Source organism: Falco cherrug, chromosome 4 (assembly GCF_023634085.1).
Source record: "Falco cherrug isolate bFalChe1 chromosome 4, bFalChe1.pri, whole genome shotgun sequence".
NCBI lineage: Eukaryota > Metazoa > Chordata > Aves > Falconiformes > Falconidae > Falco > Falco cherrug.
The window spans coordinates 76,276,415-76,300,261 of record NC_073700.1 but is presented as its reverse complement, the minus strand read 5'-3'; the positions used below and the strand labels follow the sequence as shown (position 1 = coordinate 76,300,261).

General features: G+C 39.0%; 1 protein-coding gene across 5 annotated transcripts in view; it reads left to right on the top strand.

The window, feature by feature from the left end:
* CDK6 (cyclin dependent kinase 6) overlaps positions 1–23,847 on the top strand; it is a 147,399-nt gene that overhangs the window by 106,020 nt on the left and 17,532 nt on the right. For all 5 annotated transcript variants that reach the window (XM_055706595.1, XM_055706592.1, XM_055706594.1 and 2 more), the window contains exon 6: positions 21,959–22,009. In XM_055706595.1, coding sequence (XP_055562570.1) covers positions 21,959–22,009 — 51 coding nt within the window. The remainder of the gene's footprint in view (positions 1–21,958; positions 22,010–23,847) is intronic.

The window sequence follows — 23,847 nt, the reverse complement described above, 5'->3', positions numbered from 1 at the left end:
CTATGTTGTTTCATTGAAAACAATATGACTTTCACATCAATATGTAAGCATGATTTGGAAGACTAATCCCAAGGCTTATTGCCATAAAGCTACAAGGAACAGCACTGAATGCTGTCTCCATGGACTGTTGTACTGGGTTAATGTTGCAATACTCTCTGTATGATATATGTTGTATTTCTGATTCTCCTGTTGGATTGCAAAAGAAAAACCCATGTTACGGTGACCTTGGTAGCAATAAACTGTAAAATTTTGCAAATTCCATGGATTATTTCCAAAAGATTGAATAAATGCAACAGCTATTTCTGCTGGAAAATGCTAGTGCCCTTGGGTAACCACCGATCTGCATTTCCACTGGTGCTGATAGGATAAGAGCATGAGAATGCAGCTAAATCTGAGACATAGATGCTGGTTTGGCTTTAATACAACCTTTTATTTTTACTGTCTTACTGGGTACTTCTCTTCTTTCCCTACTCTCTTTTGTGTTCTCTTTGGAAGATTTTAAAGCTCTGTCATTTTTAAGAAAGGTACTGAGTTTCCTTTGGGCTTTTTTATATCATGGAGACTTCACTGGAATGAGTTTCAAAATAAACCACTACACAGCATCACAAAACATATCAGAATCCTGTTTATGCCAAGAAGATGTTTGGCACGTTGAGTTTGCTAGAATATAGTTTTGTGGGCTGTTACAAACACAGTAAAGGTGCTGTAGGTTTGGACAAGTGTAGTAGAGAGGTGACCTCTGTATGAATGGTCCAGTCCAGATGTTACAGGCTGCTGTGTCTCACAGAAGGCACCTCATCATATTTGAATCACTCTTAATCCAAAGCAGTTTAAGACAAATGCAAACAAGGTATTTGTTTAGGAAATAGATCAAAAATACACAAAAGTGTATAAAGGAATTCATAGACATAAAATAATTATATAGAGAGTATATATAGTATATAGAATATATAGAGTAAATCAGAACTTTACTTGCATCTTGGCTGATTCAGCTAAACAAATGATGCTTCTCAGCTGAGGACTTTGGTCCTCCTGCAGCCTGAGGTTTGTATAAAGTCATAGCTATATCTAAAACATTTTAAAAAGGGTGCAGATTTGTAGGCTTCTGCATGCGTGAATGTACAAAGCTTGATTCTGAAACCCCTCACACAGATTCCCAAGGATCCTACTCTACTTACAGATCAACAATAAATTGCTCAGTAGCAGGTGTATGTTAAGTGTACAAAAACTGTTCTGCTTTGTGCATCTTTTTCTGTCCACGTGCACTGCTGATGAGAGCACCCCCAAATAAATCATTACTTGAAGTTTTCCTTATATGCTATATCCAATTTTTTTAAATTTCCTTTCTAATTAACTAGACGGCAGGGACTTCCACACACATTTTGATGGACTGTCGTTATCTGAGGAAAGTGTAACTGTTTGTCACAGTGACTGTTTTCTTTGTGATGTAAAAGCTATGGTGCATTAAGGAATGCAGTAAGGAAAATTGTAAGGTACGCTATGGATTGCTACCATACCACAGAACCCTTCAGAGATGCAGCTGGCAGGACTGATGAGGACCCAAGGGCATGGGGTCATCCTGTGGCACAGCAAGAAGATCAGCTGTCTTTTTTGTTAATGTTTAGGTAAAAATAAGGATTACTTATAAAAAGGTTTCACTCTGAGGCTCAGCATTTTCCTGGACAGTAGGGAAGGGCCTTGTACCTCCTACTCAGTGAACAACTCATTAAAGAGAAAGACTAAGATGGAAGAAGCATCCATTTCTGTCTGGATACATGAAACTCTTCCAGCTGGCTGAAGGACTGCAGGCAGCTCCAAAGCAGGAAGCCATGACCAGTGTTTTAGGGAAGAAGGAACTGTCTCTCTTCTTGCTTGAATTAGATAGTATTAATTAAGGTGAAGGAGTGTGAGAGAGGACGATGACTGGAATCTGAATCTGGGTGAAATGGTCTATAGAAGAAAGCGGTGATTACCAATCTTGGACTCTTCTGAGCAGGCAGTCTTGAGAAAAAATGTCTAAATGTTTCAATGTCTAGTTCTTAGTGCATCTATACATGCCCAGTCTTCAAAACCACAATCCTGTATGATTCCAATCCTGCACAAACTAGGATGTCAATAGGTTTGTATGTGGGACTAATGAGTCAGATACATAGTTCCAGCTAGGCAAGTTTAATATAATATTGCACAAGCAACTGAGTTTGTCTCCCTTTGCAGTAAACAGAAAGCTAAAAATCATCAGAAGAGACCATTGGGTTTTGTAGCCTATGTTATATTCACAGCCAGTCAAGCTAAAGAAGGCAAACATTTGAGAGTGGCCAGTGTTATGACTGCATGTGCAAACTTCACAAACATTACAGGTACCAATTCAAGCCCAAAACATGAAACAGTCCTCTCTCAAAAACCTTTTCCACCTCCTCAAACCAAAAGTGAAACAGTGCCCCAGGCTTCATCCAGCCGAGAGGGAAATGAAGTCCATGGACGTGGGCTTCTTACTGAGATCGTTCGTGCACCAGCTCCATGGTGTTTTTATCAGCCGGCTGTTGGTAAGATCATCAGTCCCATAATGTCATAAGCCACAAGATTGGCACAAATAGCATGAGGTTATTATTTAATCATTTTTAAATATAAAATCAAGGGTTTAGTGGTTGTCTCTTTTTTCAGTTTACTCTGCCAGCTTCTGATATATGTGAGAAACTTACTTCATTACCGGCCAGCCATGCTTGAGATTTGTAGCAGCAGATAAGAAATGTGTGACTCTACTAAAATACCTGTGATGGGACAAGTTCCCTGGTAGGTACAAACAATGGACGTAGGGAAACGAGCTATAGGATATAAGTGATCTTTCAATGGTATAAATTTGTCCAGTTAGAGGAGTTACATCATTTTGAGTAGAACAGCCATGAGACCAGGACTTTTGTTGCTCTAGGTAATGTAGACAGAGGTGATAAAATCAAAGCTTAGAGCCTTGTCTGGTGGTCAGGTTGTGATGCAAGCTCTGGATTTGGGACCTACAGGCTGTCTTTAATAATAAAACATTTATTATTTTTAATATATAACAGGTTTTAAAAACTACCAATATACACATATTCATGCTTAGGTACAGTATCTTACAGTATAATGTCAAGCATCTTTTGCACTAAAATATAGTAAATCTATATACCCCTTTCCAAACAAGCCATAGGTTATTAGTATTTTGAAAAGGAGCTGTCAGATCCATTGCATGTACTTTTTCTGAGTCAACCCGGTGGTAGGATAGGTTTGTGGAAGGAGATGGGGCACCCAGCTGCCCCTGGATTCAACCTCTACTTGTGAGAGAAGAGCAGTCCGCTCTGCAGCTCAAGTTTCAGTTAATGTTTTGTGTGATAAATATGGTCAAGCGTATGCAGAAGAAAATAGGCAAGTGTAACAGGGTAACTGTTTTTAAGCTGTCTCCAAAACCTGAAGCTGGATAGGAAAGTTTGTGAACTTCTATCACTGAATGAAAAGAATAATTCTTTTTAGCTGGATCATGTGGTAAATTTAGTCTCGGCTTCACTGAAATAATTGTTGAAATTAACCCTGACTTCAAAGGGGATTGTAACCTCTGTAGAAACAATTCAGTGCGACAGAGTGGCACAAAGAGTGGCGGAGCTAATCTCTGTTAATGTGCATAGTACAGCACTTGGTTGGAGTGATTTCTGTAAAAGACAGGTGTTGCAAACTGGCAGGGATAGAGGGTATCACATGGTAGTGTCCCGGCTTCCATTCCTTGCACTTCTTTCAGTGATAAACTTTCAGTTGTCCTGTCTGTGAAATCAACCTCAATAGGTAAGTCCCTAAGACTGTGAGACTTTCGTTCAAAATCAGGGTTGCAATGTATGTGGATATGTGCCTATGGAAGAGACGAAGAACTGTCAGTTGAAGAGCTGTGGCTGGAATTGGCAGTCTCTCCTCTGGTCTTCATGAGACTGTGTAACACAAGCAAGAATGTGTTCAAGCTAAATTTGCAAGAATTTAAGCCACACTGCTAGTGCAATTGTTGTCTTCTGTTAAAATGTCACACACACACATACACAAAAGCGGCACTTCAAAGGAAGTCAGGCCATGACTATGTGAGCCACTGCATGTATGTCCTTATCCAGAGAAGGAGGCACATACTCCCACTTGTTACCAGTGGCAACAAAGTTGTAACTGGTAACATAGCCTGCAGGTTCTTTGGTGCTTTGAATGGGATGGACAGCTTTTATCTCAGAAGAGATCTGAAGTCCAGTTCATCCCTGAGTCTGTTTTCTGACTGTCATCAGTTTCATTTCATGCTCATGTGGTCTGAGCTAGCTGTTCCTATAGGTGCTAATCTCTCACAGATGTAGTCTTTCAAGGTTGCAATTTGAAAAAGTTAGGTATACATCTGGCAACGTATGTTCAACAGCAGAACCAAGGTTCTCAGCTGCCTAAGCATGTTTTTCATCTGGAGAATGTAGAGAGGACGGTGTGCTTGGAGGAAAGTGATTCACAGAAATTCTGCTATTGCAGAGAATTGCTTGGAAATTTGAGGTACTTGTCCTCTACTCCAGACATATCCTGGAGTAGTCATTCCTTGTGATGAATTGCTTTGCTGTTTAATGGTCTTGAGGAACAGACAATGAATTCGTAACTTCGCGAATACATACCTTACAGGAGGATATATGTATGAAGTGACCCTCACTTCAAATTAAATAACAGTATGTCATCACTTAAAAATGTTTTCCATTAATATTGTTCGATTATCCAAAGCATTGGGGAGCAGGAACATTTGTTTAAAGCCTGTAATCAACAGTAAAGTATCATATACTGGAACATTACCAGCAAAATACTACACAACTTAATATGGAGCTTGTTTTTCTAAGTACCGTACATATTCTTGCCCTAGCTCCAGTGCATCAGTGCAGGCAAAGATGTAACTGAAGACACTTCGGTTTGGACAGGACCAGAAAAGAAAGACCACATGTTCATGTAACATGCCGAAAATGAAACTGTCTTAAACTGAAATCAATGAATAAACTTGGCATGATTTAGGTAAGGTAGAAAATCATGGAAAAATCACCAGAATTTCTGTAGGGAAGGATTATATTCCTTGTCTTTTTAAAATTATCTTTATTAAGAGTTGTTCTGCACACTGTTGTGAATTGTCACCAAATTGGGGTTTTAACTTCTTGCTATGTGTGTGGGTATTGCAGTGTATTGTTCTCTCGAACACAAGAGAAAGAAACGCAACTGACTGATAGTAGTGAAAACTTCAGTTTTGTTTTACCTTTCTGCACATATAAGAATAGTACTGTGAACAGACTCTGAGAAGAGACTCTAAAGATAATAAAGAGACTTTAAAATATGAATACTGCCATGTAAGGAACTGGGAGGCATACTTCTGTGACATGGCTTTGTCTCATTTCAGATGCATTTTCATTCTTTCTCAGTTATTTTCCTGTGCCTCAACTAATGTGATTGTTTAGTCCTCACTGTTTTAAGTTGGCACTATAGCTATGCAGCAGTAAGGATATTTTTCTTCGTCTACTAGATCCTGTATTCCTCTGTATGTTAAAGTTTCTACCTTTTTTCAGCTCTTAGCTTAACCTTCCCTTTTTGTGCTCTTGTTCACACACATTTCTGTTTTCAACACATCTCTGAAATGCCTTTCAAAAGCAGAGAGAGAAGAGAGCTGTAATATATTTTCAAATCTTTATGTTGAAAAGCGAAATGGAGGGACAGAAGGGGAATCTGTGAAAGAAAAAAAAAAAAAAAGGATGTATAACTGGATATTGAGGGGGAAGGTATAATAAAACCGAGACAGTAGAGACATCTAGGCAAAAAGCGACTGAGTAAATACAGCCATGAATGCTGTTTATAAATTCAGTTATTCATATAAACTGGCAAACATCTTATGTGGTTTAAGAGAGGACTGTTCTCTTTATCATGCAGCAATTTTAAACACAGACTTTGCAATCATATTATCTAGTGTTTTCCAGTGAACCTTAAACCAACATATCTAGTGGACCAAGAGCTCAGAAGTGTAATCATTCACTTGTCTGCTAGCTTGCAGTTGGATTCTGGTAGCAGGAAAATTAGAACAACAACTTTTCTTTTTTCCTTTTCTGTTTTGTCTTTGTTTTAACAAGCAAAGGTGGATGTTGCAGCTTAGAGCTGTGAAAGCTACACAGCTTGATTTGCAACCTTTGAACCAAAGTACTGTACAGTTCTGGCCTGAGTTTGTTTTTGCCATTTTTGGAAATTATCTTATTTTGTTACAAGAATGATTTAAGTTGCAAGTGCCATAAAAGTTCACCACAGTCCAGACCAACTGTACTGGGAGAAGGTTTGTTCCTTGGAAAGATCTTGTCAGCATTCAAAATTCTGTGCTTTGCGCTTTTTCTCCTTTATTCTTCTGCCATTCATGTGCATATGGGTGTGTGGGAGGCTGATGGTTTTTCCAAACCAGACCTAATAAAATAGGATTTTTTCTTCCTCCCCAGATAAGTAGCCAGCCTATTACAAAGATTTTTTTCAAGCATTTTTTAAGCTGAATGGACCCAAGCCACAGTTTAGCTTAGTGACCTTAGTGATCTGATGGAACAACAATGACATTTTCCTTCAAACTTAACTAACAAAGGAAGGAAGAAGACTGCACTTGTTCATGGTATTCCATTTTTTGGATAGGCAGGGTTGTTTTCTGTTGAATCTGACCTCCAAGGCAGAACTCCCTTTGGCTTTGGGCAGAGGACAAACACACATTAATGGAGAGAAGGGCAAACAGTCAGGATAATAACACTAATTATCAAGTACAAAATACATGTGAATTTCCAAGACAGCATCATCCCATTGAAAGTAAAATACCTTGCTGGATTTTAGCTCATATTTTCCCTCAAGCCTTTTCTAGCTGATATCTTTCTAAGTGTCTACAGTTGGGCTGATTGATAGCCGTTAGTCAAATCCAGTAACTGTATCAGTCTGTGGTTGGAGATGAATGGTAAGTGGGTGCCAGGCCATTCACTTGTGGTTTTCCTTCTAGTTTCCAGCTGTGCCAGACTTTCAGTCAGAGGAATAGATCTGTTGGTAAGGGAAACCGTTGATAAACCATAGAAACCAAAAACTGTCACTACCCATGGCAAAAAAACCAGAAAGGAACCTTGAGGCATGGGTAAGAAGACCCACAGAAATGGTGTTAGCTGACCAAGTTTAATTTAACTGTTAAGTTCAGGTGTGGCCTCATGTCAGGCCAGGCAGTGGCTGAGGGACCAGGACCAGGCGGCTCTGAGCTGGCAGCCAGCAGCTGCACACAGCTCAAGGCCAGCAGGAGCTCACAAGGAGCTCCCCTCCTGGAAAGCTTCCCATAGCTTCTTCATGTGCAGGTGGCACAGCATTAGTCTGAAATCCGCCTGAACACGTCATCCTTAAAAATATATACATTCCTTAGAGAGGTGATATTCCAGTCCGTGACAGTCTGAGTTAGCCTGGCCAGAGGTCAGAGGAAAAGGCCTTGTGGCTAAGAGGAAGACCACAACTTGTCAGTCACTATGTAGATATTTGTAAGCCCTTGGTATTAACATTGTAGCATTTGTAATGGATATTTGGAAATGCAGCTGGCAGCAGAAGTGCCAGGGTTCAGAAGCTGCCGGCCAGTGGATGTGAAGGGGCACCACTTTGCTCCAGGTGTCCTCTGGAGCATCTCAAAGTCAAGTTCATTGCTGGGATAAGCCAGAGCAGCCTGAGGGCTGCTTTGATGGTATCCGCAGCTGCAGATGGCTTTCAGCAGTCACTCCACCAGCCAGCTAACAGGAGAGAAGCAGAGCAATGTTACCCATGCCTCTTCCTCACCAGCCCAGAGAGGGATAGCCAGCTGTATGCTGCCCAAAGACTTTCCTTTTGAAAGGGTCTCCTGGCTCTTTCACACAGCTTCCCTCTTCAGGAACTTGGCTGAGAGAGGCTTTGCTTTTTGCCTAGAGTTTGGCTGGGGGAAGGTCTGTGTACTTTTGTTTGACTCCTAATAGAACTAAACATTGTTTTTATTTACTTTTCTCTTTCATAAGCGAATGGCTACAAAAAGGTATTTAAACTCCAAGTGGGTGTACGGGATCCTTTCCTGGACACTGGTGCACTCTAGAGATGGGGGAGAAAGACTAGATGTTAACTGTGGCTCGTGTTGCTGAGCTCCCAAGTGTGGGTTTTTTTCCAAACTGACTGTCTAGTCAGAAATTTTTATCTGGGCAGCTTTACTGAGTTTTCTGTATTTGATTGTCCAGAACAGAAATCTAATAAAAAGCTACCATTGGTTAGTCATAAAACCAGTATGTAATAGTTCAGAAGTATATAGGACAAATCTGTCTTGCATTTTTTCAACAGCTTCGCACTAGCACTTCTCCATATGTAGGTGCTCAACAAAGTTGTTAGATGTCCTTTACATCTAAAAAAAATCATCAGTCTGCATGAGAGAAGTAGAAAGCGCACCTAAAGGAACAGACAACAGCAGGAGTTTAAAAACAGCTAAGGCCAGCAGAGCAAAACGTAACAGCTTTCAGAAATACTTGTACTGTGTACCAAGTAAATAATTGGATGGGAGAGGACAGCTCAAAAAGTCAAAGAGAAAGCAAGAGGAAGTTTGATATTTAGATTTCTGGAAAACCATTTCTGCAAGGGAACCGCAGTGCCCACAGGCACTCCCTGCCTTTGTGGAAAAGCTTACCTGTGCTGCAGGGTTCAGACCACTGCAGAGAACTTGCCAGGTACTCTGGGAATCTGTGTTTTGGCTGTAGTTGCAGATGTCGAAGACCTAGATAAAGTCCTAATTTGGGGAGGAAGGGAGGTGGCCACAGCCTTTCCTGCATTTATGTGCTGACTGCCACAGAGTAGCACACATGGTACCCACACGCAGCTGGAGCCACCTTTGCCATCAGTCCTCCGGGTCCTGGTGTTGGCTGTGCGCTGAAAAATAGAGAAGAGACATGGCAGGATACAGCTCATACTAGTTCCTGTCCCTTCTTCCTTTGAAGCCACAGTTCACCTTGTGATATGAATACATGTGTTGTTGCCTTGCTTCTAATTTTTGTTTGCAAAATGCCTGTGGCACTGCCATCACATTTGCTTGCATGCTCTGCTTGATCTGCTGACACGCTGGCCCTGTACAAATAAGTCCCTGTGAGACACAGCCACCATGGTATGCTGACTGTGCTAGTGACAGCCAGGATTTGACAAGTTGAGAGCTCTTGATGTCAGCATATGGCATGCCTGGCTGCCTTCTTATGCTGGTGGCGTGCTTCATTGTGTGGTCTATGAGGAAACAGCAGCCTGGCTATGCATGGTCAAACCATATGACTTCTTCCAGAAAGTCAAGCACAACGTGCTCTGCTTTCCTTTCATAGATGCACTGAACCCATACTGTCCGGAAGCAACTCTAAGACAGTCTCTGATGCAGTATTTCTTCTTTTAGTAAATGTTCTCCATCTTCATAACTTCTCTCCTAATGTATTCAGGCTTGTCAGTAATAAGTGCTTTTGGAATATAGATATTTGTCACACAAGAATTTCATCCAAGGCATTACTTCATTTCCACTCATTTAAAATTTCTACTGAGCTGGAGTAAATTGGCGTGAAGATTCAGTTACCATTGATTTTGAACGAGTCTGAATCAGTTACCTAAAGATAAATGACTCAATCAGCTATATCATCCAGAATTTTACCAACTATAGTGAATTATCAGACCATGTTTTATTAGATTATGTCCGTGAAACAGGTTTTATTATGTCACTACAGCATACACACTGTTCTATACAGTTGAATAATTTTTAAGTGCTGTTTATATCCAAATAATTGGAGTGCAAGCTTTCAGCATCTGAAGTATACATAGCAAGAGATTTTTCAGTCATGTTCCTATCTGTAGCTGTCAAATTAAGCCTGTTTGGCAGTGATGAATCATACTCTGCTGCTGTAAGACTGAAGATACTCAGTTATAACTAGATCTCATCATACCATTAACAACAAAAGAGTATATGTACGAAGTCAGAACTGTATGCTAGCTGGGCGTCCTACCCACCGAGGCACAGAAGCAGTCTTGCTTGCTTCTTTACTGCCTTGGAATCAGTTTCGCTTTTCTGGAAAGTAATTGCAAAAGGAGAGAGAGGTATTTCTCATCTCCTAGATCTTCCAAGAGTTTGATGGTGAGGGCACTTTGCCGGAAAGTGAGAGTGGAGTTTAAAGAGGGCCCAGACTTTTTGGTTAACTCCATTTTTGGCAAACAGTCCAGCCACAACTGTATGAAAAACAAGGCATTAAATGGCTTACCACAGAAAGAAGGTTTTACTTGGTTATTCACTTACTCCAGAAGAGGACTCTGTTTTCTTAATTCTAAGCAAATCAGGGTGGGTTTTTTTCAGAAATAACAGCCAACTCCATCTGTATCTTGGGGAACTCCTTGTAGTGAACAGAAAGGTGGTTAGCAACCTGGTGATGTGGAGACTGAAAAGTTCAAGAAGTGGGGTGGCTCATGGAGCTACAGGTACTCAGTTCTTCAGAGACTGAGGGTTTTTTTCCATTCTGTAAAGACAGAGTTGCATGCTATTCCCATTAAAATAGTGTCAAACACCAACAGAGTTGTGCCACTGGCAACACAGAAGCAGGAGTGTCGCTCAGTAATGGCAAAGCAGAGATAACAGCATAAAACTTTTTCCAAAAGTAATTTGGGAAGCTTCAAAACACACAAATCTGCAGCAGAAAGTGTGTTAATGCTGCAGTTGTTTAGGTGTCATCTGGAATTTTTTTTTTTTTTTTTTTTTTACTCTTTAATATAATAAATTAACTTACTCTTTCTTTTGGTCAGGATTCAAGTGGGGAAAAAAAAAAAAAGATTTAATGTGAAATCACTAATGGCTGAACAGGATAAGTAACCAAAGAGCTCTCAATAGGTGAACTCTGATTACTATGCTCTGTCATGGGCCAGTGAATGTAAATCTTACGGATTCTCCAGCCTGAGTAACAGAGTGTATTGCACGAGACAAAGTATTGCTTAGGGCATAGTTATATCTAGTTTAACTGGCCTTTGAAAACTGTATCAATTTTCGTTCCATGGTGGCTACACGTACTTTCTACCTTAAATGCCTATCTCAAGTTTTTCTGCAGGTGTTTATTAATTCATTGTAAGCCTGAACAGCTGCTAAAAATTAAAGTATTTTCTCCACACCATCCTTCTAATCCACTTTCATGTCCTTTGACACTCAGACTGAGCAGCTGGAGGAAAAGGTTCAAGTTGAAATTTCACCTCTGATCACAAAACAGGTTACTGTTTAGTACCGAAATTTTTTCCTTGCCTTTCTTGTCTGAAGGGTTGTAATCCACTTTCACATATTTTTTTCTGACCAAGAGTGTTTTATTACAGCTGAAGGTGATGAGACATATTAGTTGCAGGGGGGCAGCAGTTCTTCTGATGTTTCAGGTTTATCTGAAAATGTAGAAAGGCTTAGTGCAACAGGTGTCATTAACACATAATATGGGAGCAACAGAAGTGATCGTAGATCAAAATGTACTCAGTACCACACAGGAGCAGCTCAAGCCCAGTTGGAGAGAAAACCCAAGGATTGTCTCAGCTTGTAATGTTTTCCCAGAGGACAAAAAAATTTCCCTTTTTCTTGGATTTTATTCTGTATTGAGAACTTTATGTTCTAGATTGTGTTGAATATTTTGAATCCTATGTTTCCCTTCAAATATGGAAATTTGACATCTATTAGAGCTCTCATCTGAAGTCTCAGAGAGTGCCCATGTGAAGCCTCTGTTACTTCATTATCACTTGGTCACTGTACTACTGCAAATGACAGAAAAGATTTTGACTTTCAGATTTTTTCCCCAATGCTTTTATAGCTGGGTATTTGCTTTTCTGCCTTACTAGCTGTAGAATTAAAAAAAAAAAAATAGTTAGACTCATAATTTAGTCAAAGAGATGTACTATTTTATGTGTAATTCATAATGATGCAACTAAAGCATCATTTATAACACTGTCCTTTCTCATTATTTTATATTACATATTTAGAGTATAAGCTTTTTTATGTATAGGGTATACTTTAGTCTATGAATATCCTTGCTTAGCATTATTGAGAAGTAAATAAAACCCTAGAAAACCTCCAAACATATACTTGGATGTTATGTGTAGTGTATGTGTTCCTTTTACATTAACTTGTTTCTCCTTTGATACAGACGAATCAGTGGTAGGTGCAAGTGAGTTTCCTTCAGGCAATAACTATGTCTGCACAGACTTTCAGCTGATGCAAGAGTGACAACACTGTTACACATTTGGTTAAAAAGAGTTTATTCCAAGAGAAATCAACTTAATGGCACAAAATCTTTTCCTTTAAAGCTTTACTGGGAAAGCAATCTAATTGAAAATATATTCAGCTTGTGGAACATGAATTGGATTTTAATTAGAGGGCCTCAGACTTGAAAAACTATTACATATCCCCTTGATTAAAACTAGTTCCAGCATTAGAGGCACTCTCAAAACACATTTTTAAAGGGTTTTTTTAGACCAGTAAATATGGGACATGTTAACTGATGAGCTGTCTCAGAGTCATCTTAGCATTGCAAGAAAAGTTGTGGAACTATAAAAAATTAATTCTTTATCTCTGAAAATTGTGATTTGAATATATTTTCACAATGAAATTTTATACAGGATAAAGGAGTATATGCTTCATGTAGAAGAATGCTTTTGGTTCATTGGTGTAATTGATAAAGACTAGGGACAGACTTAAACTCCTGTTGCTTACCATGAAGGTAGGTCTTTTGCTGTGATATAGATGTTTTAAAACCACTTCTTTAAAATACAGCATTAAAAAGCACCTTCACATTCTTGATTAAAATGTGTCGTTTTAGAGTGCCATCTGCCAAATTTTTAAGTGAGGATTAAATTATGTGTTACATGAAAGGAGTAGTGAAAAACAGCTCTGGCATGCTCTGGAAGGAGGTTTTAGATCTTTTCAAGGAAAATATGGGGGGAAATGGCAAATTTGTTCATAGGCACAAACACCTGGAGGTAAGGATTTAGCTGAGCTCAGTGCAGACACACACACACTGCCGGTGCACAGCATCCTGAACACTGATTTGCACCATTCCTTATGTGAGTGAACTGGAGAGGAAGGAGCCCTCTTGGCCCTGTCCTTCCACATAGGACAGCCTTCACCTAATCCATAGTTTAATTACTGCCTTCAAACCCTAAAACCAAGTTACACGAGAAGAGCAAAGAAGTGTGGTAGTTTTAAGAGAGTGCAAGTTTAGAAAGGAGATATGAAATAGGTTCATGAGAGAGAAAAGAATACAGAAAACTAAATGATCACAGGAAGAGCATGGCCGTATTGTATTTGTCATACCAGTAGTTCTTTCAGGATGCTATAAAAATGCAGAAGCCTGCAGTTTAGTTATATAACTAAACTTCAAACTGCCAACTGACAAGATAAATATAATTTAACTGTGTGCAGTGGTGGGGTGGATGTTTAACACACAAATGGTTAAACCATATTGCTGGTAGAACTGTCAGTACAAAAAGAGGAATGCTTCTTTTTCCACTCTGAGCAGAGAGCATACTTTTTTTTTCCTTTCCCTTTTTCCAAGGTCAGTTGTGTATGTATTTCCAGAACTTGCTTCAAATGTTGGGGCAGTTTTGTTGCTGTTATATCATGCTCCCTGAGCTGAGATAATGACTCTTAAAGTCTTGGTGAAATAAACTACAAATCTTCTGGAGAACCAAATGTCCGCAGATAAGAGAACTGTGACGTGTGTGCTGAGGGAATAAGTGAAGGACATTCAACCTATCAAGGCTCTTCCATTTCAAAAAGTAGTGCTAAATGATGAAAATTAAAGCATTTTTGACCAGGAACAGATGAGATATGCCCACATGAGAGCATATTCTGCTCAAAGATAATATCTGCATTTACCTTACTTTTTGGGAAATATATATATATATATAAAAATGTGTGTATCCTTCTGTTGAAGTACGTTTTTTTCTTATAAGAGGTTGTGAAACCAGATCTCACTTGGCTTGATCCTGGGATCATTGATGTCTGTGATAAAGCTCCCTTTTGCCCGTGGTGGGGGGCAAGGCCCATCATTCTGTTCCAAGGCCATCTGGGACCTTGAAACACAATGCTTACATAAAAGGTCTCAAGCAAATGTTAAGCATCCAGAAAAAGTTATTTCTTTGCCCAGTTCCTAAGGGAACTTTGACAATGCTTATATTTTCTCTCATTTATGTGCTTTCTCTTGCTTTTTGCTGTATTTTTAATCAACAACTGAATCTACACAGTAGACTGGCCATGCTTTGGTCATAAAGCTGTACACACAGTGCCTCTCTTTGGTTTCCCTTTTACTAGCGTTTCTCTTTCTATTATGCATGCAAATGGAACATGCATATCCATCTGCAAATTTCTTGTAATTTGTCCACTTTACAAGTCTGGCTTTTCCCAGGCTGCCAACCTGTATATTAAAAGCCCTCAGAAAGTCCCAACATCTCCACATAATACAATCATTTGTAGCAAAGCAGTGCAGACTTCCCATGATGAAAACCCACACAAGGAAACATTAATCTGATGAGCAATTTTAACCCCAAAGTGGATTGCCAAAACTAAGCCTAACTTTTTTAGTGTGTTCTTTCTCACTATTAATATTCTTTTCTACTTTACCTCCTCTTGCACACCAGTGGCTTGCAGCTTCCAGCCACATTTCTAGCAGCTTTGGGCCTGTACATGAACAGTGTCCTGTACCAGTTGGGTCTTTCCCTTGTTGGCTTGCATCTATACACAGCTTAGAAAGCTCCTTGCTTTCTCAGTTCAGGCAGAAATCCTGTACGTTTCCTAGAAAATAGACTGTATGTGCATTTGAGGGTCAGAATATTATCTTTAGTTTTAGAATTCATTTACTTCACTTTAAATAGCAACAGGGAGCAAATTCAACACACTACAGCACTGGAAGTTTGCCATAGTTTTTCAGAAACTTCCTGTTTTCTTTTATCCGTGTCTGTCTACTGGGTGACATGAGAAACTCCAGAGAAAATAATAATTATTGCAATTCTTTTGATCCATTAGACCTGATTCTAATAATAGTTTAATACTGACGTAGGTCAAATGATCTTAGAGATGTTATGTGTGATTGTGGTACTATCGTACTTGAAGAATGATAGATTTGGAGTAAAAAACCTGGGCTAAATTAAAGACTAAAATGAGAAACTCAAGATGGCTGATCTGTTTTCTGTCAGATTTTAGCTGAAGAGTATTTCCACAGTTGTAATATTTATCTAAGTAATCTTTCTTCTTCTATGTAGGAGAAGTTTCTTAAGATTGGAGCAATTTGTGATCAAGTATAATAAGCTCTACATGAAGTAACTTCTTCCTATGCTGTGTCTGGCACGCACCCACACAAAGACATTATTAAAGGGAGAGGGAGAAGTACAAAAAAAGTTACATTTAAAATGAGAACTCTGAATTGCACAACAGCTGAGGCAAGTCACTTGTGACTGGAAGTAGGTAACTGTCCAGAGCATGCAATGTTGTCAGCCGCAGCCTGCTGTCAGAGTAAAGTTTTATACTGTACAATATTCATTTTACCTATGAGAAAGGCCAACTATCTTCATCTTTAAACAGTGATACCTATTTTTTTCCTTTTATCTTGCCTTAGTTTCTCTTTTCATGTTTGCAGTGCAGACTTGTCCAGGGGATCTGTCAAAGAGAAACAGTGGTGGGAACAAGACTGAGGAATCAGCTCAGAAGTAGTCCCTCTGAATAAAGGTTTCCACAGGGCAGTCCAGATTGTATTATTTCTAGTCATCTTGTAATTCTAGTTTTAGGTCTTACTTGGTTTTAATTCTAAAAATGAAAATGTTTTCTTCATAACAACTAACTAAGAATCTGACAAAATTATTTGCCAGCTTTTCACATTTTGTATATGAAAAGAAAAAAACCCCATTGTTTAAATATATTTTTGACTATGTAGCTTGGCAGGTTTCCCATGGCATGATGCAGGGTTCCTTGGCAAATATTTCTTGGCTTTAGCTTTTTTGGTTTCTTCACCATCACCTTGTTGCTCTTATACACAGAGATATACAAACTTGGACCTAATTACTACAACCTTACCAACTTCCTTGTACCACTGCGATGAACTGCTGCTACATTCTTTCCCTTTACACTTTCCTTTCCACTATGTCAGATTATCATGGAGTTTCTCTTTCAACACCGCCCCCATCTTGTCTAATGCCTTCAAAGCAGCAGCTATCTGTTCTGAAGTTGCTGCTTTTCTTCCCAACACTTCTCTTTGCCATCTCTTCAACCAGACTAAGTCCCACATGCTCAAAAAGCAAGTTGTACCTTTCCCACCCACTCTTTTAATTTTTGGGGAATTTTTGTATGACTTCGTTGGATTGCCAATATACACACTTTTCACCAAGAATATTGTCAATAAGCAAGAGTAGTAACTTGTAAGAGTAATTTCCTTGTAATAACAAGAGAGGGATGGGATTCCCAACTGCTGTTGTTACCACTTTCAGCAAATTGGACTAGAAGAAAGAATCCAGATAGTTATTCTGGAACTTATTTGTTACATATCTGGAAAGATACAAGGCTTGTCTAGCCTCGGAGGCATTCATATTGGTAACTCTAGAATTGTCATGATAGCTCTGTAATATGTTTTGGTTAGAAAGAGAATTTATGGACTTTTTTTTCCTCTTCAGTACTTTTTTTTCTTCACATGACCTTTCTTCCATGTATCCATTTTACCTGTAGTTTAATAATTCAATGTCAGAAAATGAAAGAGAGTTTCTATTCAAAATGTCAACCGCTATCAAAAAACCTGCAGAAATCTTTTCCTGTGCCTCAATGCATGTGGTTTTATTAGACTATTTTTTCCTCTTCCGTCAGCACTGCAGTATAGACTAGTGCAGTGCTTATCAATATCTTTAATTCCAATCTTCTTGAAAATTCTGACTTATTTTATGAGAAGTTACAGACCTTCTTTGCTTTGTAGACCAAAGGCCAAAAGTAAAGTCTAGAAGTAATGTGTCCAGTTTACAGTTAAACCTCATGTATCTCCTGGGTGTCATTGCATTGTCATTGTATACAATACTTTTAGAATTGCTTTGGCATGTCTGTAGGGTTGCATCAGGGAGAATTTTTTCATGGAGACTTGCTTAGAAAATGTTTATATCTCAGTTTTTACTGAGTAGCACAGATATGAAACAGTGTCTATAAAATAAAGTACCCAACCTTTCAGACACCAATATCCAGTTCAGATAGATAGATAGAATATTCAGTGAAGGTGAAACTCAGCATGAAACGACATGAGCTGGGTATATTCCTCTGGGGGGAGGGACAAGAGAAAAGAGACTAAAGTTGGTGAATGGTGAACTCTAATTTGTTCAGCTACATATGAGAGCCTTTTGGCCAGAAGATTAGTGGTGCAAGTCCTTCTAAACTACAAGCAGATGGTAACTTCTTCAGAATTTGTGAGGTTTTACATTGCAACCTTATGTCATGATCTGTATTTTTACTTCTGTATTATCACAGAATGTTTGAGGTTGGAAGGGACCTCTGGAGATTATCTGGTCCAACCCTACCCCTGCTCAAGCAGTACCACCTAGAACTGGTTGCCCAGGACCATGTCTGGATGGTTTTTGAATATCTCCAAGGTGGGAGGCTCCACAACCTCTTTGGGCAACCTGTGCCGGTGCTCAGTTACCCTCACAGTAAAAAAATGTTTCCTTACATTCAGAGGGAACTTTCCATGTTTCCATTTGTGCCCATTGCCTCTTGTCCTGTCAGCAGGCACCACTGAAAGGAGCCCAGCTCTACCTTTTTTGCATTCAGGTATTTATATTAAGTTAATTAATATAATCTATTTTAAGAAGATGCCCGCTGAGCCTTCTCTTCTCTAGGGTAAATAGTCCCAACTCTGTCAGCCTTTCCTCACATGTCAGATGCTCCAGTCCCTTAATCATCTTCATTGCACTTTGCTGGTGTGTCTCCAGTATGTCCATGTCTCTCTTGTACTGGGCAACTCAGACCTGGACCCAGAACTCCAGGTGTGGCCTCACCAGTGCTGTGCAGAGGGGATCACCTCCCTCAACCTGCTGGTAACACTGTTCCTCATGCAGCCCAGGAGTTATATGCATCTTTGTGTTGGACTGCCATAGAAAAAAGTTGATAGATTCATCTTGTGAAAATAGTCACAATGCAGATTCATATCAATTTAATTGTGCAGCTGCACATTTTGTTCCTCAGGAGCTAAGGTACATGCTTGCTGACTCAGTAGGAGTTTACTTGAGCAGGACTGGGTAGTAATATGATGTCTCCAGCTCATTTTCATATCTGTAGGCTAAGGACATTCTGGTCCTGTATTAGGCATGAAAGGGGTCTTCCTCCATTCAGTGGGCACCATCCCAGAGGCAGTGGATAATGGTCTCACTCTGAGGCCTGGAGAAGGAGTGGTGAAACAAGATGGACACCTGTAGATTCCCTGTAACATTCCCCTCCTTCCCTCTCCCTAAAAAATCAAAGAGGCGACAACCAACAAAAATAGGAATTTATGGAGACACAACAACATCTGAGGCTTCTTGAACAAATAGGGAAACTAAATGCCTTGGGTGCACTGTAAGTCTTTTCATCCCATTTTCTTCCCTACTCAAGTGTGTGTTTTGTAACAGCAATGGTTTTGGAGCCCTCAGACCATGGATTGTGTAGCAAGCAAATTCAGGGAAGATTGAGATGATCCAGGAACCACACAAAAGGCAAGCGTATCCCTATGGATAGACCTTTTCCCTATTGGAATATCCCTTTTTCCTGAGACACACGTACACACAGATTTTAGGAGTTCTTTGAAGTCAGAGGACAGACTCCTGTCTTCTGCAACAGAAGACAAACCCAGCTCCCTGCCTTTCCTGAGGAAAACAGAAGGAATTATACAAAATCAGACTTTCAGAATTTAACCAGTCTGACCCAGAATATCATCACAGAGAGGAGAACATATTCCTAAGTAAGGACTTCTGGATTGAGCTTGCATAAATAAACCTCAGGGAGTGAGTGGGGGAACAAGTCAAGTAAAAGATACCAAGAACAAAGGTGAAATTTTACGTTTCTGTGACTGCTGAGTATGCTCCCAGTTCAGTAGTATTGGGATACCTGATGTCCACCTTTGAGAACAGAATTAAAAAAAAATTGGCTTGAGGTGAAAGTTTCTAGTGCACTGGACTTGCAGTGCTGACAAGATATTACTAAAGAGTAAATAGTGCCAAAATGTGAGACAAGATCTTCATACAGCTGCTGATTAAGTGGATCTACTTCCCCAATCATCCGTCCAATATTCCAATTGAACCTCCAGCCAAAATTCATGAGGCAAATTTCATTACATTAGTGGTGCCTAACCTGGAGTTGGCATTGTGTTGTAGTCATGATGGTGGGATGGATAGGAGGCTGAAAGATGAATTAATAACACTTCATTATGATGTAATATCAAAGTATGTTGGAAGTTCACCTTGTGTTATATAATTATATATTCAAAAGAATTTAAATTCTTGTTTCAGCTTAGTGAATCTGAGACAGCAGCAATGATGGGAAAAACCTCCCTTAAAAATCCCAAGAATCATACTTGTTTTGGCATGACACTGCCTAAGGTGATTTGTGAACAAGGCTGACTTTGCCAAGCTTCCACATTAACACAAGGTTCAGCATACATTTTAAAACATTAAATCAGCTTTCCATTTGCATGGATAGTATTCTTTGATTGTGTAGATTTTGTTAGTTTGAAGGGCACAATAATCTAATGCTGGAGCCAAAATTAAATGCTCCGAGTAACCGTATGTTAATAATGTTAAACAGCCATTCAAATAAATGTCAGACTTTGTCATATTGTCTGACTTTGGAAGGTATGGACTGTGTCTGCTGCCACAAACAATACTAGCATTTTAGCTACTGACCATTTTGAAAATAAGGCCCAAAACTTACAGCAGAAGTAGATGCTCCTCTCTGAGTGAAGTTAAGCTCTGGGTTTTTTTGTAGAAGCCAGTAATGCTGGCTTAAAAAAATACAAAAACCTCTAAGTATGAGTTGAAACAGTCTTGTCAAAGAGGCTGCAATTAGTAAATGTCTTGTATGTCTGGGAAGCAGTGCATACCATTATTTATGATTTATTCAGAATCAAAGTAAATAAAGCCCTTTATGGACAAGTAACAGGCTACCGCATTTTACCTCATCAGTTTCAATCTGATGTTCTATAGTCTCAAATCAGAGTTGATGAAATCATTCTCTCAATGCCCCTGCACAGTGTGAGCTGATTCAACATGACCTGAATGGCAGCAAACATGAAGGAGACAAAATGCATGTTTAGTTCATCAAAGATAGTCAGCATATCTTCCAGTTATTGCTGTATTCTTTTTCTTGGTGGCACAGATTTCTGCAGAGATTCTTATGTCTAACTGAGAAATATCACAGTGCCCTGAGTCTACTTACTGTATTTGGTGTGGACCTGCAACAGTGACATGAAGCTCTGTTGTTTGTATGAGACTGCCAAGATGTAAAGCAGCATTTCTCAGAATTAAGTCGTGGTTAGTGAAAGGAGATCCAGATCCTATACCTGCTCCTGTGTATGGGCAATGAGAAGGGAAAGACTATAGCTGAGTACTCCTTGTTCTCCAAGTATAGATGGGAGAGGTCTTCTACGAAGAGCAACAGTGAAATGATGTCTTTGGCTATCACTGTTGTTAAGGACCTGTATCAGATGGAAGAAAAGGAGTATGCAGAGAGAAGCAGAACTGACATTTCTTCATAACCAACAGCTACCAATGAAAACATGGGAATATGCATTGTCAAGTCACCAGGTCTCAGTTGAACAGTTCTGGAAAATGTAACCATAAGTTTACAGCATGCACTATACTCCCAAGAGCTGTGGTGCAGGTGAGAGGGGCAGCCTGGCTATTGGTCAAACGAAGTTAGTATCTCAGTTTGCAATATGTCTGAATTGCATTTCTTGGAGCAATTTACCATTTGTTGAACCAAAATGCTGCGCAACATCTGGGGCCTGATCTTCACAGGTGCCCTCATTCTTGGCTGGATCCTTAATGATCCATCAGTAATCTGTTGGAATGCCTTGGGAGTTTAAACACAAAATTGCACTTTTGATCACACCTTACTGAATTCAACACAAAGATGTCAATACAGCTATACAGCCATACACATTTGAATTTCATATTTTACTTAGGCACTATGGGGTGATAGCATTTTATAAATGATGAGTGAAAACATTATAAATTGCACTTTGAAAAGAAGTGTGTACCACTCTCTGAAAGCATTTTTAGTCACTGTTTTGTCTGAAAGCCTTTGGACATTCAGCCTATTAATTTGTTTCTTTCCCAAACATATCTTTATTTATGCAGCAGAAGTATTCCTCTCCTCCAAGGTAAATTCTGTACCGTTTCACACCCCATTCTTTACAGACCTTCATAAATCCATTGTCATTTATTTGGCCCCTTAAACCTAGGAGAACATTTCCAATATACAAGAAATTTGATTTTGAATTTATATCCATAATAATTCATCTCTAATTTTAATGTTTTAATGAATCGCATGACATTCACTCCAGCGTTGTCCCTCTAAACAGCAATTTTAAGTATGTTCTTTATAGTGAAAACTATTTTGTTAATTATGTGATTCATAGGATAGTATTAGTTGAGAGAAAGTTATTTCATTCATGTTAAAGGATGGAATTACATTTTTTCAAAAGTAGCATATTCCAAAATGTTTCTCATCTGTCCCCTTTTTTATCAGTTTTAGTAGAAACTCGAAAGGTACACTCACAGAATGGATAAAACATGGAGGCAGAAGTGAGGTCTGAAGAAAACCAACATGTTTTCACCCTGCGTTGGCACTTGTCAATTACAAACATAAATTCACATTAATTAAAGCAAGTCACATCCTAAAAATATTTCTTTATTCTTTCAGACCGCTCTTCCGTGGAAATTCAGACGTTGATCAGCTAGGAAAAATCTTTGAGTAAGTAATAACTAGTTGCATTATGTCAATATCTGTTAAACTTTGTAACACTGTGAGGTTTCTTTGCCATGTTTTTATGCAATAATGGGACTAGAACAAAGTATTCCTAGAACATATTTCCTATAGCTACTGTACGCAACATGATATTTCCGTTTATTCTGTGTCAGAGTGGGAGGAGGAAGCAACACGGAATATAGTTCTGCAGAACTAACAGCCATCATCAGGAAGTTATGAGGGACTTCTGTTTCGGGCTTTTTAAATATCTTAAACACATTGTGCATGTACCATTCATGCATATCCTAAACAGTTCCATCCAAGAGATTCTCTTCACATAAAAAAACGCAGAGGTTTTTATTTTTCAGTAAACTCTTTGTGTATTTCAGCAAACAACATTAGAATACTTTAAAATTGTTATTAAACTGAAATCTCTGAGATTATTACCAACAGCTTCTTTGCAGAAAATACTTCTGAACATAAGAAAATAGTTGAGCTTTTAAAATATAGTATGTACCCTGTTAACAGTTCATATTTGGGTCAGAAAGGTAACTATGAGAACAGAAGGAATATCAGCATTTTAACATGTGCTTTGCCAGAGATGAACTAATTGGCTGTATTTTAAAACCATTTTACAATTCTAGGAGTTTGTGATTTTCCTCTTTAGATATAACAAATAGGTTGAGGAGGTGGGGAGGCTCTAGACACTCAGAGGTAGAAAATTCTCTTCCAAAATATGTTCTTAGTTAAAAAACAAGAAAATAAGTTATCAATATTACTGAAATGATAATTAAGTAGGATTATATCACTTTTGCTTGTAAAAGCTCTTCAGAGCAAGGAATGTTCCTGAATTTATAAGAACCATGTAAATTTAAGATCTGATGTACACATATCATGTAGTTAGGAAATCAAAGCCACATAGGGCTGGTCCCACTCCAGAGAATGAATGCCCATTCACCCCTCCACCTCTGTCTTCCCTTTTTGTATGGAGGAACTGCAGGGATCGAGAGATCTAGATGAAAAAAGAAATACATGGTGGGGCAGGAGTTGGGGGGCGGGGAAGGCTGAAGTGTTATTCCCTTGAAGATATTCCAAAGAGAAAATAATAACATTTCTGAGGAGAAGAACTTAAACAGAAAAAATAATTAATTTCTCTGTTTAACCATTTTTCCAGTTCTCAAATCATAACAGATCTGTTTCTAAGCATTTCCATTATTTAATATGAGGTTCCTAAATTGCAGGTCTTGGTTTCACACAGTTGACTTCCCTTTCCTGCATACCATACCAGTGTATGTGACTCACTTGCGTGGGTAATTTGTCATGCGCTGAATAGCTCTTCCTGCCCAATCCAGAAAAATCAGTCCTTGAAGTTTACTTTTTCTTCTGCCAGAGCTACTCCTTTAGTCCTACAATATTCTGCTGTATTAACTGAAGACAGTTTTGATACATACAACGTATTTTATCGTTTAAAAAGACATAGCTGAGATTTTTTTTAAGGATTTTGATTTGTTTATGACATTTAAGGGGAAAAATCAAAATTAACTGGGCTAGGATTAAATGCATAGCTGCTAGCGGCAGCCTCTGATGGGGATCTTTCCATCCCTAGGGGCCATGATTACCTGTGCAGAAAAGTATTCATTGAGAAGAGAAAATGCCATGCTAATTTTAGAAGAATTTCTAAACATCTACTTAAAGAGAAAGTTTGATTTTTCTTCTTTTGTGCAGTTCTCCCTAAATAGTTCAAAAGTTTATTTCTTGGGTTCGGGGGGGGGGTGGTCGGGGGCAGGGGGTGTATGCTAAATAGCATTTATTTTTTGTTTTCACAGCTGGAGAACACCCTACAG